The sequence below is a fragment of the Hemiscyllium ocellatum genome, chromosome 33 (genome assembly GCF_020745735.1).
Source record: "Hemiscyllium ocellatum isolate sHemOce1 chromosome 33, sHemOce1.pat.X.cur, whole genome shotgun sequence".
Taxonomy (NCBI): domain Eukaryota; kingdom Metazoa; phylum Chordata; class Chondrichthyes; order Orectolobiformes; family Hemiscylliidae; genus Hemiscyllium; species Hemiscyllium ocellatum.
The window spans coordinates 19,163,635-19,179,910 of NC_083433.1; the positions used below are offsets into that span (position 1 = coordinate 19,163,635).

Consider the following 16,276-nt stretch of genomic DNA (forward strand, 5'->3'; position numbering starts at 1 on the left):
CACTGATCCAGAATCTGGTTTCCAGCATCTGCAGTCATTGTTTTTACCTAGTTAATCTTCAGGAGGGTCAGTGCAGACTCGATAGGCTGAATGGCCTACTGCATTCCAATGTGTTAAAAGTGAATCATTCTTTCTCAGGATATGGGTATCATTGATGTCTGTTGTCCAGCCACTGTCCAGAGGCCAGTTAAGCAGAAACACATCACTGTGTGTCTGGAGTCACGAGCAGGCCAGTCTGGGGAAGGACAGCAGATAGCCTTCCCTATCGGTGTCAGCGGGCCAGGCAGACTTTCACCAAACCCAATGCTGGTTTCACCGTGATTGAGATGACGCCTCAGTTTCAGATTTACTCATTGACTGGTTTTAAATTCCAGCCATGGTGGGATTTGAACCCAGATCCCCAGAACATTAGCCAATCCTGTGGCGTGACCAACCCTCTGACAGAGTCGTATTACCGACTATGATAAAGTTGAGGTGCAATGTGGGAAAAGGAGCAAAGAATTTACCGAGATTCGAAGGTTCACAGAAACGGTGTTCAGGTGCTGAAACATAAACGTGACATAAACGCGATGTCGTGTTATATCGATGGACGTCTGACGTGAGTGAGTGGCTGACCACTCCACTCCAGCAGAGTGAGAGATCTGTGTTTGCTTTGTGTCACTTTTACAAAAATGAGATTTTACAGAAGATTGCAGGGACAGAGGGTTCCATCCGGCCAGTTCAGAGGTTACTCTCGTGCGCTTCGTCTGTGTCATGGGCAAGATTCCCATTTTCATTCAGCCTCTTGGCCCGATAGGTCTCGTAGAAAATGTTGTGTGTCACCTCCTTCAGGTCCTGGAGGTGAGTCCTGTGGAGTGACAGAGAGAGCCACAGGGAGAGTGGGCGGGGGAGAGAGGGACACAGAGAGAGGAGGCAGGGGAGAGAGGGACACAGGGAGAGGAGGCAGGGGAGAGAGGGACACAGAGAGAGGGGGCAGGGGAGTGAGGGACACAGAGAGAGGGGGCAGGGGAGAGAGGGACACAGGGAGAGGAGGCAGGGGAGAGAGGGACACAGAGAGAGGGGGCAGGGGAGAGAGGGACACAGGGAGAGGGGGCAGGGGAGTGAGGGACACAGGGAGAGAGGGGGCAGGGGAGAGAGGGACACAGAGAGAGGGGGCAGGGGAGAGAGGGACACAGGGAGAGGGGGCAGGGGAGAGAGGGACACAGAGAGAGGGGGCAGGGGAGAGAGGGACACAGGGAGAGGAGGCAGGGGAGAGAGGGACACAGAGAGAGGGGGCAGGGGAGAGAGGGACACAGGGAGAGGGGGCAGGGGAGAGAGGGACACAGAGAGAGGGGGCAGGGGAAAGAGGGACACAGAGAGAGGGGGCAGGGGAGAGAGGGACACAGGGAGAGGGGGCAGGGGAGAGAGGGACACAGAGAGAGGAGGCAGGGGAGAGAGGGACACAGAGAGAGGAGGCAGGGGAGAGAGGGACACAGAGAGAGGGGGCAGGGGAGAGAGGGACACAGGGAGAGGGGGCAGGGGAGAGAGGGGCACAGAGAGAGGGGGCAGGGGAGAGAGGACAGGGCGAGGGGGCAGGGGAGAGAGGGACACAGAGAGAGGAGGCAGGGGAGAGAGGGACACAGGGAGAGGGGGCAGGGGAAAGAGGGACACAGAGAGAGGGACAGGGGAGAGAGGGACACAGAGAGAGGAGGCAGGGGAGAGAGGGACACAGGGAGAGGGGGCAGGGGAGAGAGGGACACAGAGAGAGGGACAGGGGAGTGAGGGACACAGGGAGAGGGGGCAGGGGAGAGAGGGACACAGAGAGAGGGGGCAGGGGAGTGAGGGACACAGGGAGAGGGGGCAGGGGAGTGAGGGACACAGGGAGAGGGGGCAGGGGAGAGAGGGACACAGAGAGAGGAATTAGGTTGGAAATAGAGAAATGCAGTAGGGCAAGAGGAAAGGAGGCGGATTGGGAGGTTTGACAGAAGGGGGGAGGGAAAGGCAATTAAAAGAGAGATATAGTGACAGAAAGAGAACAAAGGAGGGAAAGGGAGTCATCACAGGAGGAGAAATCGCTTGACCAGAGAGAAGGGAGGAAAAGAGGGCTCAGAAAAAAATACAAAGTGGGAGGTTTCAATAAATGTGGACGGGAAACAGAAAAGGTGGACGATAAAAAGGAAAGGAAGATAATTAAGGAGAGACAGAGAGAGAGAGAGAGATAAAGAGGAAAACAGGAAAGAACCAGCAGAACATTGTACAAAATAGCAAGAAGATGGAGAACAGGAGGGTGAAAACATGACCAAGATAAATGTGAAAAATGTAAGATGAAACAGGGCAGAGAGGGGACGGGAACAGAGATGGAGAAGGGAATACGTGGCACAGGGTAAATAGAAAGATGTGGAGGGGGATAAAGAAAGAGGTTCATTTTCTATAATAATAATAACAAGCCAAGTGTGGGATATATCCTTACCTAACGATGAGGTCCCGGAGAAGTGGGAACTCACAATGAGTCACATTCTCAACTAGAAAGGAACAGAAAGAAACACAAATTCAGAAACAGCATGCCCTTGTTCTGGAACCTAATCTGATTTGATTTGAATTGTTATTGTCACATGCATCTGAGTACAGTGAAAAGTTTGGTTTTGAGTGCAGTACAAGCAGATCATAACATACAAAGATCACAGGGTGTTAGACCAGAGCGAGGAATGCAGTGTTACAGCTGCAAATAAGGTCCACAAACAGCGAGATCAATCTTCCTTTATTGGTCAGTGTATTGAGTACACGAGTTGGAAGATCATCTTGCGGCTGTACAGGACATTGGTTAGGCCACTTTTAAAATATTACGTCCAATTCTGGTCTCCTTCCTATTGGAAGGATGTTGTGAAACTTGAAAGGGTTCAGAAAAGATTTACAAGGATATTGCCAGGGTTGGAGGATTTGAGCTACAGGGAGAGGCCGAACAGGCTGGGGCATTTATCCCTGAGGTGTCAGAGGCTGAGGAGTGACTTTATAGAGGTTTATAAAAACATGAGGGGCACGGATAGGGTAAATAGACAAGGTCTCCTTCCCAGGGTAGGGGAGTCCAGAACTAGAGGGCACAGGTTTAAGGTGAGAGGTGCAAGATTTTAAAGGGACGTGAGGGGCAACTTTTTCATACGTGTGTATGGAATAAGCTGCCAGAGGAAATGACCATCATAACATTTAAAAGGTATTTGGATGGGTATATGAATAGGAAGGGTTTGGAGAGATATGGGCCAAGTGCTGGCAAATGGGGCTAAATTAATTTAGGATTTCTGGTCAGCATGGATGAGTTGGACTGAAGGTCTACTTCCATGCTGTACATCTCTATGACTCCATGACTCTAAGTCCTGAGGATGTGGACAACTGCGTGTCCCTCCATCCCAATGAAGGATTTGAAGCTGTTTCCCTGTGTTAGTGCTGCCTGACCAACTAAATCATTCCTCCATTACTTGTTTCCAAATTCAAGAGAAAGTAGATGTATTCGGTCTCATGGCTGTATTATAAAGAGCATTGGCATCAATTTATTTCCAGGGCGTTTGAGAGATTGATCTGTCGAGTAATTTGGGGATTGGTCAACAAACATCGGGACATTTACAACTCAATTGTGAAAGAGATTACTCTGCCTAGTCACCCTGGAAATGTATTATCCATCTCAACTCAGTGAAGATCTGTAGCAAATGAGGAACTTCAGTTCTGAGTTAGATCGGGGATGCTGGGTTTATTCTTCCATTGGGGAAGAGAAGGTTGAGAGAAGATTTGAATGAGGAGGAGTCTGGTTCAAGTCGACAGAGAGAAACTGTTTCCATGGGAGAGTGTACTGAAGGCAAAGGTCGAAGGCGATTGTCAGGAGAGGTGTATGTGAGGTGACCAGTAGCATTTTCATGTGGTGAATGGTTATAGAGGGACGAGGTCTGCCCTGTCCAGGGATGTGCAGGTTAGGAGGATTGGCCGTGGGAAAAGCAGGGTTACTGGGATCGGGTATTAGGGGGAGGTACCTACGGAGAGAGATTGGTGGAAGGGGCAGAGGTGGGGAGGGTCAATCTCTCTGACCCAACCACAGCAGGTTTGTAAGCCGCAGGACTCACCCTCAATGATGCCCCATGGGGTTTTCCTTCCTAACACCCTCTTCCCGTTGATCTGATATTCCGTGTCACTGCCAATGATGGCAAACGGCATAGTCTCCTGGGGAAAGGGCACAACTCAATCCATCAGCACAAAGATCATCGCTCCCCTCACCCTCACCCTCGCCCTCACCCTCACCCTCGCCCTCACCCTCGCCCTCACCCTCGCCCTCACCCTCACCCTCGCCCTCACCCTCACCCTCACCCTCGCCCTCACCCTCACCCTCGCCCTCACCCTCACCCTCGCCCTCACCCTCGCCCTCACCCTCACCCTCGCCCTCACCCTCACCCTCGCCCTCACCCTCGCCCTCACCCTCACCCTCGCCCTCACCCTCGCCCTCACCCTCACCCTCGCCCTCACCCTCGCCATCACCCTCGCCCTCACTCTCGCCCTCACCCTCACCCTCGCCCTCACCCTAACCCTCGCCCTCACCCTCGCCCTCGCCCTCGCCCTCACCCTCACCCTCGCCCTCACCCTCACCCTCGCCCTCACCCTCGCCATCACCCTCGCCCTCACCCTCGCCCTCACCCTCACCCTCGCCATCACCCTCGCCCTCACCCTCGCCCTCACCCTCGCCCTCACCCTCGCCCTCACCCTCACCCTCGCCATCACCCTCGCCCTCACCCTCACCCTCGCCCTCACCCTCGCCCTCACCCTCGCCCTCACCCTCACCCTCGCCCTCACCCTCGCCCTCGCCCTCGCCCTCGCCCTCACCCTCACCCTCGCCCTCACCCTCACCATCACACTCACCCTCGCCCTCACCCTCACCCTCGCCCTCGCCCTCGCCCTTGCCTCACCCTTGCCATCACCCTCGCCCTCACCCTCACCCTCGCCCTCGCCCTCACCCTCACCCTCACCCTCGCCCTCACCCTCACCCTTGCCCTCACCCTCACCCTCGCCCTCACCCTCACTCTCACTCTCACCCTCGCCCTCACCATCACCCTCGCCCTCACCCTCGTTCTCGCCCTCACCCTCACCCTCACCCTCACCCTCGCCCTCACCCTCACCCTCGCCCTCACCCTCGCCCTCACCCTCGCCCTCACCCTCGCCGTCGCCTCACCCTCGCCATAACCCTCGTCCTCGCCCTCGCCATCACCCTCACCCTCACCCTCGCCCTCACCCTCGCCCTCACCATCACCCTCGCCCTCGCCCTCGCCCTCACCCTCGCCCTCACCCTCGCCCTCACCCTCGCCCTCACCCTCACCCTCACCCTCGCCCTCGCCTCACCCTCGCCATCACCCTCGCCCTCGCCCTCGCCATCACCCTCGCCATCACCCTCGCCCTCACCCTCGCCTTCACCCTCACCCTCACTCTCACCCTCGCCCTCACCATCACCCTGTCCCTCACCCTCGTTCTCGCCCTCACCCTCGCCCTCACCCTCACCCTCGCCCTCACCCTCATCCTCACCCTCGCCCTCGCTCTCACCCTCACCCTCACCCTCGCCCTCGCCCTCACCCTCACCCTCACCAGTCCCGCCCTTGCCCTCGCCCTCACCCTCACCCTCGCCCTCACCAGTCTCTCCCTCGCCCTCACCCTCGCCCTCACCCTCGCCCGCACCAGTCCCTCCCTCGCCCTCACCCTCAACCTCATCCTCACCCTCACCCTCACCCTTAGCCTCGCCTTCGCCCTCACCCTCGCCCTCACCCTTAGCCTCGCCTTCGCCCTCACCCTCGCCCTCACCCTCGCCCTCATCCTCGGCCTCACCCTCACCTTCACCCTCCCCAGTCCCTCCCTCGTCCTCACCCTCGCCCTCACCCTCACCCTCGCCCTCACCAGTCCCTCCCTCGCCCTCACCAGTCTCTCCCTCGCCCTCACCCTCACCCACGCCCTCAGCCTTGCCCTCACCCTCACCCTCGCCAGTCCCACCCTCGCCCTTGCCCTCACCCTTGCCAGTCCCTCCCTCACCCTCCCCTCTCAGCAGCCCCTCACTCACCTTCCCCAGCCCCTCACTCACATCCCGTTCCTCACCAACTCCCCCCCTTCCAACGCACACTCGCATTGTCCCCCCCGCTGACCAGACCCATCCCTCGAGGAATGGGGAAGCGAGTGAAATGGTAGATCAGGCCTAGAGGGGTCTCTCTGGAGAACTTCCTCGTTTGGGGTGGGGTGTGGGTGGGGGGCGGTGAACAGATAAGTGCACACTTTCTGAGTGGGAGATTTATCAAAGCAATGGAGGCAGATTAATTGAAACACTCTGAGGGAGTGATATGCCGGGGGTGGGTGGGATGCTCCGATAAATCTGGATTGACCAGGAAACATGGTCGGATGCAAGAACAGCTGCCTGGGGAAGGGGTTCCTGTGCAGTGGGAACTGACACAGCCTTGTTACGCGTACATACCCAGACCCAGACCTGCCAACACTACCTCCACACGTACCCACACAGAGCTCCGACTGCATCCCACTTACCCTGATCTTGTCGTTTTCCATCTTGTCTTCCATGTCCTCATCAAACTCCCTCTGTGGGTAGAACTCAATGCCATTGCTCTCCAGCTCCTTCCGCACCTGGCAGGTCAGAGCAGAGAGCTTATAAAAAGCACACACCGGTAGCCAAGCCCCCCTCAATCGCACTGAGTCACTGACAGGAACAAAGCCGCAAAACTCAGTTTGCTAAAGAAACAGGGAGTCATGACAAACAATATTCCCCACTCTCTAGAGGGACAATTGCAGAATCAGGCAGAGACCGTTCAGCCCATCCTGTCGGTTCCAGCCCTCTGACTGAGCAATGCACCCAAGTCACACTCTCTAGCCTTCTCCCCATGTCTCCTGTCTACATTTGAGTTTAATTACCTTTTCACAACCTTGATTCAATCAGCCTCCAACACACTCCCAGGGAACGTCTCCAAGCCTGAACCACACTTCATCCTCTTTAACAATCATTTTAGATCCGTGCACTCTGATTCTCAATCCTATTGTGAACTGGAATGGTTTCTCCCCATCCCCTCTGTCCAGAGCTTCATGAGTCGGACACCTCACGAAATCTCCTCTCAGCTCATCTTTTTCTTCAAAGAGAACATTCCTAACTTTTCCAATCAATCTTCAAAACTGAAACTCCTCGCTGTTTGAACCATTCTCGGAATCAAGATGGCGCCAACTCAGGATGACTCTCTGCGAGGTCTCTACAGCAGAACTTATTCTCACATTTCTTACAACGGTTTTGCACCTCAATTCTGTTAAAATTTACGAGCACTGCTCTCTTAAATCTACTTGTAGATTTACTTAAATCTACTGTAGGGATTCTATGACTCTCTAAGTCTAATGATGTGGCATCTTCAGAAGATGCCACATCATTAGACTTAGAGAGTCATAGAATCCCTACAGTGTGGGAACAGGCCCTTTGGCCCAACAAGTCCGCACTGACCCTCCAAAGAGTATCCCACCCAGACTCATTCCCCTACCCCATTACTCTACACTTACCCCAATGCACCTAACCTACACATCCCTGAACACAACGGGCAATTTAGCATGGCCAATTCACCTGACCTGCACATCTTTGGATTGTGGGAGGAAACTAGAGCACCCGGAGGAAACCCACACAGACACGGGGGAGAATGTAGGTAAAAACAATGACTGCAGATGCTGGAAACCAGAGTCTAGATTAGAGTGGTGCTGGAAAAGTACAGCAGGTCAGGCAGCATCCGAGGAGCAGTAAAATTGACGTTTCGGGCAAAAGCCCTTCATCAGGAATACAGGCAGAGTGCCTGAAGGATGGAGACGTCGATTTTACTGCTCCTCGGATGCTGCAGTTTTCCAGCACCACTTTAATCTAGACATGGGGAGAATGTGCAAACTCCACACAGACAGTCGCCCGAGGCTGGAATCGAACCCAGGTCCCCGGTGCTGCAAGGCAGCAGTGCTAACCACTGAGCCACCGTGCTGCCCAACCTCTGCATGGACCTCTCAAATTTCAAATCTAATGTTGATCTTTCTTTCTTTTAGTGCAGATGTAACACTGTGTTCCTCACTCTGATCTATCATCCTGTGATCTTTGCCTGTACTGCACGCAAAACCAAACTTTTCACTGTGCTCAGGTACACGTGACAATAATAAATTAACTCAAATCAAACCTCATCTGCACCTCTCCAATACCTTTAAATCCTTCTCGATGTGTAGCACCGAGAGCAGGACACAGTCTTCCTGCCGAGGCTGAGAGTCTTATACAGGTGAATCAATAATGTCCTTGCTCTCATACTCAATGACCTGATTTTAAAAAAGCCCAGAATAACTAATTGAAAGAGTCCAGAGACAGTACATTCCTGTCAGGGTGAAAGGCAAGGCTAGTAGGTGTCGGGAATACTGGATGACTAGAGAAACTGAGCTTTTGATTAAGAAAAAGAAGGAAGCAGATGCCAGGTAGAGACAGCAGAGATCGAGTGAATCCTTAGAAGAGTATAAAGGCAGTAGGAGTCAACTTATGAGGGCAAAAAGGGAACATGAGATAGCTTTCGCAAACAGGGTTAAGGAGAATCCAAAGGGATTTTATAAATACATTAAGGACAAAAGGGTAACTAGGGAGAGAATAGGACCCCTCAAAGTTCAGCAAGGCAGCCTTTGTGTGGAGCTGCAGGAGATGAGGGAGATACTAAACGAATATTTTGTATCAGTATTTACTGGGGAGATGACCTGGAAGATATAGAATGTGGGGAAATAGATGGTGATATCTTGAAAATTATTTATATTACAGAGGAGGAAGTGCTGGATGTCTTGACGTGCATAAAAGTGGATAAATCCTCACGACCTGATCAGGTATACCCTAGAACTCTGTGGGAAGCTAGGGAAGTGACTTCTGGGCACTTGCTGAGATATTTGTATCATCGATAGTCACAGGTGAGGTGCCAGAAGACTGGAGATTGGCAAATGTGGTGCCACTGTTTAAGAAGGGTGGTAAGGACAGGCCAGAGAACTATAGACCGGTGAGCCTGACCTCAGTGGTGGGCAAATTGTTGGAGGGAACCCTGAGGGACAGGATGTACATGTATTTGGAAAGACAAGGACTGATTGAGGATACTCAACATGGCTTTGTGCTTGGGAAATCAGTAAGGCGTTCAACAAGGTTCCCCGTGGGAGACTGATTAGCAAGGTTAGATCTCATGGAACACAGGGAGAACTAGCCATTTGGATAAAGAACTGGCTCAAAGGTAGAAGACAGAGGTTGGTGGTGGAGGGTTGTTTTTCAGACTGGAGGCCTGTGACCAGTGGAGTGCCACAAGGATCAGTGCTTTGGATGTGAACATAGGAGGTATAGTTAGTAAGTTTGCAGATGACACCAAAATTGGAGGTGTAGTGGACAGAGAAGAGGGTTACTTCAGATTACAATGGGATCTTGATGAGATGGGCCAATGGGCTGAGAAGTGGCAGATGGAGTTTAATTCAGATAAATGCGGGGTGCTGCATTTTGGAAAGGCAAATCAGGGGAGGACTTATACACTTAATGGTAAGGTCCTGGGGAGTGTTGCTGAACAAAGAAACCTTGGAGTGCAGGTTCATAGCTCTTTGAAAGTGGTGTCACAGGTAGATAGGATAGATTTCCCATGGTATGGAAACCAGCCCTTTGCCCCAACAGGTCCACACTGACCGTCCAAAGAGAAACCCACACAGATCCATTCCCTTACCCTGACCAATGCACCTAACATACTGGGCAATTTAGCATGGCCAATTCACCTGGCCTGCACACCTTTGGACTGTGGGAGGAAACCCACGCAGACACGGGGAGAATGTGCAAACTCCACACAGACAGTTGCCCGAGGTTGGAATCAAACCCATGACCCTGGCACTGTGAGACAGCAATGCTAACCATTGAGCCAATATGCCCCCCAATAGTCAAGGATAGTGAAGAAGGCGTTTGGTATGCTTTCCTTTATTGGTCAGAGTATTGAGTACAGGAGTTGGGAGGTCATGTTGCGGCTGTACAGGACATTGGTATGCCACTTTTGGAATATTTTGTGCAATCCTCATCTTCTTCCTATCGGAAAGATGTTGTGAAACTTGAAAGGGTTCAGGAAAGATTTACAAGGATGTTGCCAGGGTTGGAGCTATAAGGAGAGGCTGAACAGGATGGGGTTGTTTTCCCTGGAGCGTCGGAGGCTGAGGGGTTACTTATATTAGATTAGACTTACAGTGTGGAAACAGGCCCTTCGGCCCAACAAGTCCACACCGACCCGCCGAAGCGCAACCCACCCATACCCCTACATTTACCCCTTACCTAACACTATGGGCAATTTAGCATGGCCAATTCACCTGACCCGCACATCTTTGTGACTGTGGGAGGAAACCGGAGCACCCGGAGGAAACCCACGCAGACACAGGGAGAACGTGCAAACTCCACACAGTCAGTCGCCTGAGGCGGGAATTGAACCCGGGTCTACAGGCGCTGTGAGGCAGCAGTGCTAACCACTGTGCCACCGTGCCACCCACAAACCTTATGTTACCTTATAGGGGTTTATAAAATCATGAGGGGCATGGATAGGGTAAATAGACAAGGTCTTTTCCCTGGAGTGGGGGTGAGGGAATAGGTTTCGGGTGAGAAGGGAAATGTTTAAAAGGGACCTAAGGGTAACCTTTTCATGCAGAAGGTGGTGCTTGTATGGAATGAGCTGCCAGAGGAAGTGATAGAGGCTTGCTCTGTCTCCATGGATACTTCCTGACTCACTGGGATCTCCAGCATTGCTGTTTTCAGTACAGATCCCAGCATCTGCAGTAAGTTGCTCCTTTCATTGGAATAATGCCCTTTATTTTATTATATCATGTTGCTGTTGTCTTGTGACCAATTTGAAATTGTTCCACACCGGACTCCACACCTGTCCGCTGACTGCACCAACACGGTTACATCTTGGAGCAATCTTCACACCAGAATTGTTTATGTGGAACGTCTTGCAAACAGGTTTGGGATATTATTAAGGGTTCCGAAGAGATTTACCAGGATGTTGCCGGGACTAGAGGGTTTGAGTTATAAGGAGAAGCTGAATATGCTGGGACTTTTATCACTGGATCGGAGGAGGTTAGGGGCTGACCTTATAGAGGTTTATAAAATCATGAGGGGTGTAGATGTGATGAATGGCAGGTGTCTTTTCCCTGGGGTGGGGGAGTTCAAGACTCTAGGGGGGATACTTTTAAGGTGAGAGGTGAAAGATTTAAAAAATACACAAGGGGCAACATTTTTAAACAGTGAGTTGTTAGCATGTGGAATGAATTTGCCGAGGAAGTGGTGGATGCGGGTACAGTTAAAACATTTAAAAGACATTTGGATAAGTATACGAATGGGAAAGGTTTGGAGGGATATGGGCCAGGAGCAGGCAGGTGGGAATAGTTTGGGATTGTGATCAGTTTGGGACAAAAGGTCTATTTCTGTGCTGTATGACTCTCTGACTCCCCTGAGTGTAACCGTGACCGATTCTGATCATGGGTTGGGTGTCAGCACGTTGATTAGAAACAATGATTAAACTAGCAGAAGTGTTAAGAGATAAGGGGTGAATATTCTGTGATCATTAACACCTGGGTCTGGGCAGATTGTTGGTAGATCGTGCATTGATACAAAACAGAAAGTTCCGCAAACACTCAGCAAATTCATTAGCCTCTGCACAGAGAGGGGAACAGAGTTCACGCTTCACACCAGAGACCTTACCTCAGATCTGGAGGATCTCAAAACTTATTGACAGGTTTGAAACGAGTGGAAAGGCAGGGAAAAGAGAGGGAAAAAGCAAAAGGAAAGCGCTGTTAAAGAACTAAAGGGTTTATAATCAGCTGAAGTTGTCATGGTAACAGGACAGATGAAGTAATTGAAGATAGTATTAGAGGCGGTGGGCGGCACGGTGGCACAGTGGTTAGCACTGCTGCCTCACAGCGCCTGAGACCCAGGTTCAATTCCCAACTCAGGCAACTGACTGTGTGGAGTTTGCACGTTCTCCCTGTGTCTGCGTGGGTTTCCTCCGGGTGCTCCGGTTTCCTCCCACAGTCCAAAGACCTGCAGGTCAGGTGAATTGGCCATGCTAAATTGCCCGTAAGGGGTAAACATAGGGGTATGTGTGGGTTGCGCTTCGGCGGGTCGGTGTGGACTTGTTGGGCCGAAGGGCCTGTTTCCACATTATAAGTAATCTAATCTAAAAAAAAAGGTGTAAATGGCAACAGCAGAATCATTAATAACAGTTGGAACTCAAAGTAAATGAGGATGGAGACCATGATCTTAAATTGTTGAACTCAGTGTTGAATCTGGAATATTTCTGTCAAGTAACAATCTCCGCGCCTCAGCCTTGTTGTGTTGAGTTTCCCCACTTTCTTTTTGAAGTGAACACCTCAATTCCCTTGAAAGGACCTCACCTCACTGCTCCATGTCTGCACTGACAGACAGATGGATGTAGGTGGGGTGGAGTGGGGGTGGGGGTGGGGGATAAGGAGTCACTCACCCTCAGTTTAAACTCATGTCTCTCCTCCAGGGTCATCGTATCGGCCTTCGCGATGACAGGAATGATGTTCATTATTTTTCCCAGGCGCTTCATAAACTCGACGTCCAGGGGGCGCAAGCTGCAAGGAGAGACACATTGGTCAGGTGGTCGTGGGGGGAGGGGTAGAGAAGGCTGTGGGGTGGTGGAGTGGGGGAGCAGGGTAATGTTTGAGGCAGGGATACGAGAGCCTTTTGGACCTCAATCTGAAGGCCATGCCAGCCTAGACAGTGACTGCCTGAAGGCCCGACACCCCTCTCTCCCCCCACCCCCCCCCCAACCCCCCCAAACACACACACAATGGAAACCTCCCCTTCGCACTTCAGCGGCGGAGGGAGAAATTTATTCTGGTCCCCTTTGGTTCTGAGGTCAGTCACCTTGACCTAGTCATGGACAGTTAGGTTCCCACCTCTCTTCTGTTCTTTTGACATTGCCCATTTGAGTTGGGGATTACCACAAGGCAGGTTGCTCAGCCTTCACCATCTCCTCCTGTCCTCACCCCAGCCACCATCCCCATTCATCTTCCAACCCTGCTGTATCATTCCATTAGACTTTAGGCCTCCCTTCATCCAAGCATCCCAATTCCATCACTCATATCACTACATTCCTCCTCTCTCTCTCTCTCTCTTCACCAAATGGGGTGGCATGGTGGCTCAGTGGTTAGCACTGCTGCCTCATGGGTGACAGTCTGTGTGGGGTTTGCACATTCTCCCCACGTTTGCGTGGGTTTCCTCCGGGTGCTCCAGTTTCCTTCCACAGTCCAAAGATGTGTAGGTTAAGGTGGACTGATCATCCCTACAGTATGGAAGCAGCGTGAGTCCATTGCTGACCCTCTGAAGAGCGACCCACACCCCTACCCCCTACCCTATCCCTGTAACCCTGCATTTCTCATGGCTAACCCACTTAACCTGCACCCTCTTTGGACTGGTTGGAAGGAAATGTTAAACTAAAATCCGTGTTTACTCTCAGGGAGAGATCAGGAGAAGAACAAGGAATTTCTCCCCAGTATTTCTCATGGAAAAAAGACACTGGAATGGGAAACTAGCCATGAAGTGTCAGAACAGGTCCTATTGGCTGACACTGCCTATCTTGCTCCCATGTTCCTAAAGTGTCCCAGGCAATAAATAACTCCTGAATGAGCATCATTAATAGAGTCATTACCTCACTGTTGTTGGCAGCTTGCTATGTCCAAGTTGGGTGCTGTGATACAGCGGCCACTGTACTTTACTAGCTGCAAAAGATCTGTGGACGTCCTAAAGTCTCAAAAGGCTTTATAATAATTGCAACTTGTTTAGTTTAGCTGTGACAGTGAGGGTGTGAACTGAGCTGGCTGCTCTCTGACCTTAGTTAGAGACTGTACGCATTAAGTTAGCATCCAATACTTCATAACTGGCAATGTATATCAACTTGCCTGTGAGGATTATACCCAGAGGAAGGGATTTCATCACAAGCCATGTGTAATTCCTGGGGGGAGAGTCAATAGGCTACGCTGTAACTAGAGTCAAGATTAGAGTGGTGCTGGAAAAGTACAGCAGGTCAGTCAGCATCTGAGGAGCAGGAAAATCGACATTTCGGGCAAAAACCCTTCATCAGGAATCTTGACTCTAATCTCCAGCATCTGCTGTACCCACTTTCGCCTCCACTGTAACTAGTAATGAACGCTGGTGGTTATGTAGGACTCTTGCTAACTTCAAGAGTGTGAATGGTTCATGGGAAATTGAATTAAAAAGTCATCTCCATGTGATCTCGAGTCTGGTAGCCCATTGTAAGTAACGTCTAACTCCCCACCTCCTCCAAAAATTGCCACCGCAAAAACAGATTATGACCACTGGCACACACCAGGTGATATTGAGTCAGGGCTAAACCGGAATGATGTGGCACGGTGGCTCACAGCACCAGGGTCCTAGGTTCAATTCCACCCTCGGGTGACAGTCTGTGTGGAACGTTAAAAATCACACAACACCAGGTTATAGTTCAACAGGTCTAATTGGAAGCACTTCCAAATTTAACCTGGTGTTGTGTGATCTTTAACTTGGCACACCCCAGACCAACACCGGCGTCTCCAAATCATGTCCATGTGGAGTTTGCACATTCTCCCCGTGTCTGCATGGGTTTCCTCCCACAGTCCAAAGATGGGCAGCTTAGGGGGGGATTGGCCATTGGGAAATTGCCCATAGTGCTCAGAGATGTGCAGGTCAGGGTGGATTGGCCATTGGGAAATGCAGGGACAGGCTAGGAGGATGGCCGTGGCTGGGATGCCCTTCAGAGGTCAGTGTGGACTCGATGGGCTGAATGGCCTGCTTCCACATGTAGATGATTCTATGACAGGTTCACTCCGTGTTGTAGACAAACGTGAGGACTGCAGATGCTGGAAACCAGAGTTTAGATCAGAGTGATGCTGGAAAAGCACAGCAGTTCAGGCAGCATCCGAGGAGCAGGAAAATCGATGTTTCGGGCAAAAGCCCTTCATCAGGAATAGAGGCAGGGAGCCTCCAGGGTGGAGAAATAATGCTCCTCGGATGCTGCCTGACCTGCTGCGCTTGTCCAGCACCACTCCGATCTAAACTCTGGTTTCCAGCACTCCCTGTTTTAGGCAGGACCTGGTGGATGAGCTGAGCATCCAGTGACACAGTACTCTGACTGAGGCCCTTTGTTTCAATATGGCACCATCACCACCTCACGCCTTGCACGTTTTCTCTCACTCTGTGGTGAAGTTAGGCGAGAGAGAGAGAGAAGGCTCTGATTGGCCATACAGAGAGTGGCGTATGACCATAAGTGGGCCATTTGGCCCATCCAGTCTGTTCCACCATTAAATGGCTGATCTGATAATACCCAACTCCAATCTCCTACCATTAACCTGGTTTCCCTTGCCTGGTTAAAAATCTGTCTCAGACTTCCTGACACCTTGTGACCCGGCCTAGAATTCCACAGATTCACTGCCCCCAGGGAAAGAGGAAATTCCTGCTCTTCTCTGTGCGGAACATTCTGGAATGCAAAATACGTACGAGTGGCCGGTGGGTGAGATGAAGTACAGGCAGCAATGCACCCGGGTGTCTGGAATCCGCTTCTTCCGAGCAATGTTCGCCTCTTCCTTCAGGAATTTTTCATATTGTTCACTGATGTATTTCTCAATGGGCTCCCAGCTGCAACAGACCAAGGGGACGTGAGAGACTGCAGCTCAGAGATTCAAGACCCACCTCACCCCTGACGCCAACCCTCTCCCCCTCCCCAATCCATGGAGTGGGGGGCGGTTATGGGGTCCGTGTATTTGGTATATCCCAACCCAAAAACCTTTCGCATTTTTAACAGACGGGTTCATCGAGGTCAACACTTTAGCCACAATTGCGGCGAGGAATTTCAGGTAACGGGCAATAAAGGTTTGTATCTTTGTGTCCCACTCTATACAGTCAGAATATTAGTCACCTGAGAGGGCTACTCTCGGAATAATGGGAGCTGTCCCTGGGAGGGAGTCACATTCGGAATAATGGGAGCTGTCCCTGGGAGGGAGTCACATTCGGAATAATGGGAGCTGTCTCTGGGAGGGAGTCACTCTCAGAATAACGGGAGCTGTCCCTGGAAGGGAGTCACTCTCGGAATAACGGGAGCTGTCCCTGGGAGGGAGTCACTCTCTGAATAACGGGAGCTGTCCCTGGGAGGCAGTCATTCTTGAAATAATGGGACCTGTCCCTGGGAGGAAGATACACTCGGAATGACGGGAGCTG

The 16,276-nt window shown here is 51.6% G+C and overlaps 1 protein-coding gene across 1 annotated transcript in view; it reads right to left on the bottom strand.

Moving 5' to 3' along the window:
* Positions 1 to 720: 720 nt before the first annotated feature.
* The window catches only part of septin3 (septin 3), an 84,116-nt gene continuing 68,560 nt past the window's right edge, over positions 721 to 16,276 (bottom strand). Inside the window, exons 4-9 of the mRNA XM_060849233.1 lie at positions 15,560 to 15,697; positions 12,519 to 12,636; positions 6,529 to 6,624; positions 4,086 to 4,182; positions 2,450 to 2,501; positions 721 to 847 (exon numbers count right to left, since the gene is read on the bottom strand). Of these exons, the coding sequence (XP_060705216.1) occupies positions 721 to 847; positions 2,450 to 2,501; positions 4,086 to 4,182; positions 6,529 to 6,624; positions 12,519 to 12,636; positions 15,560 to 15,697 (628 nt within the window). The remainder of the gene's footprint in view (positions 848 to 2,449; positions 2,502 to 4,085; positions 4,183 to 6,528; positions 6,625 to 12,518; positions 12,637 to 15,559; positions 15,698 to 16,276) is intronic.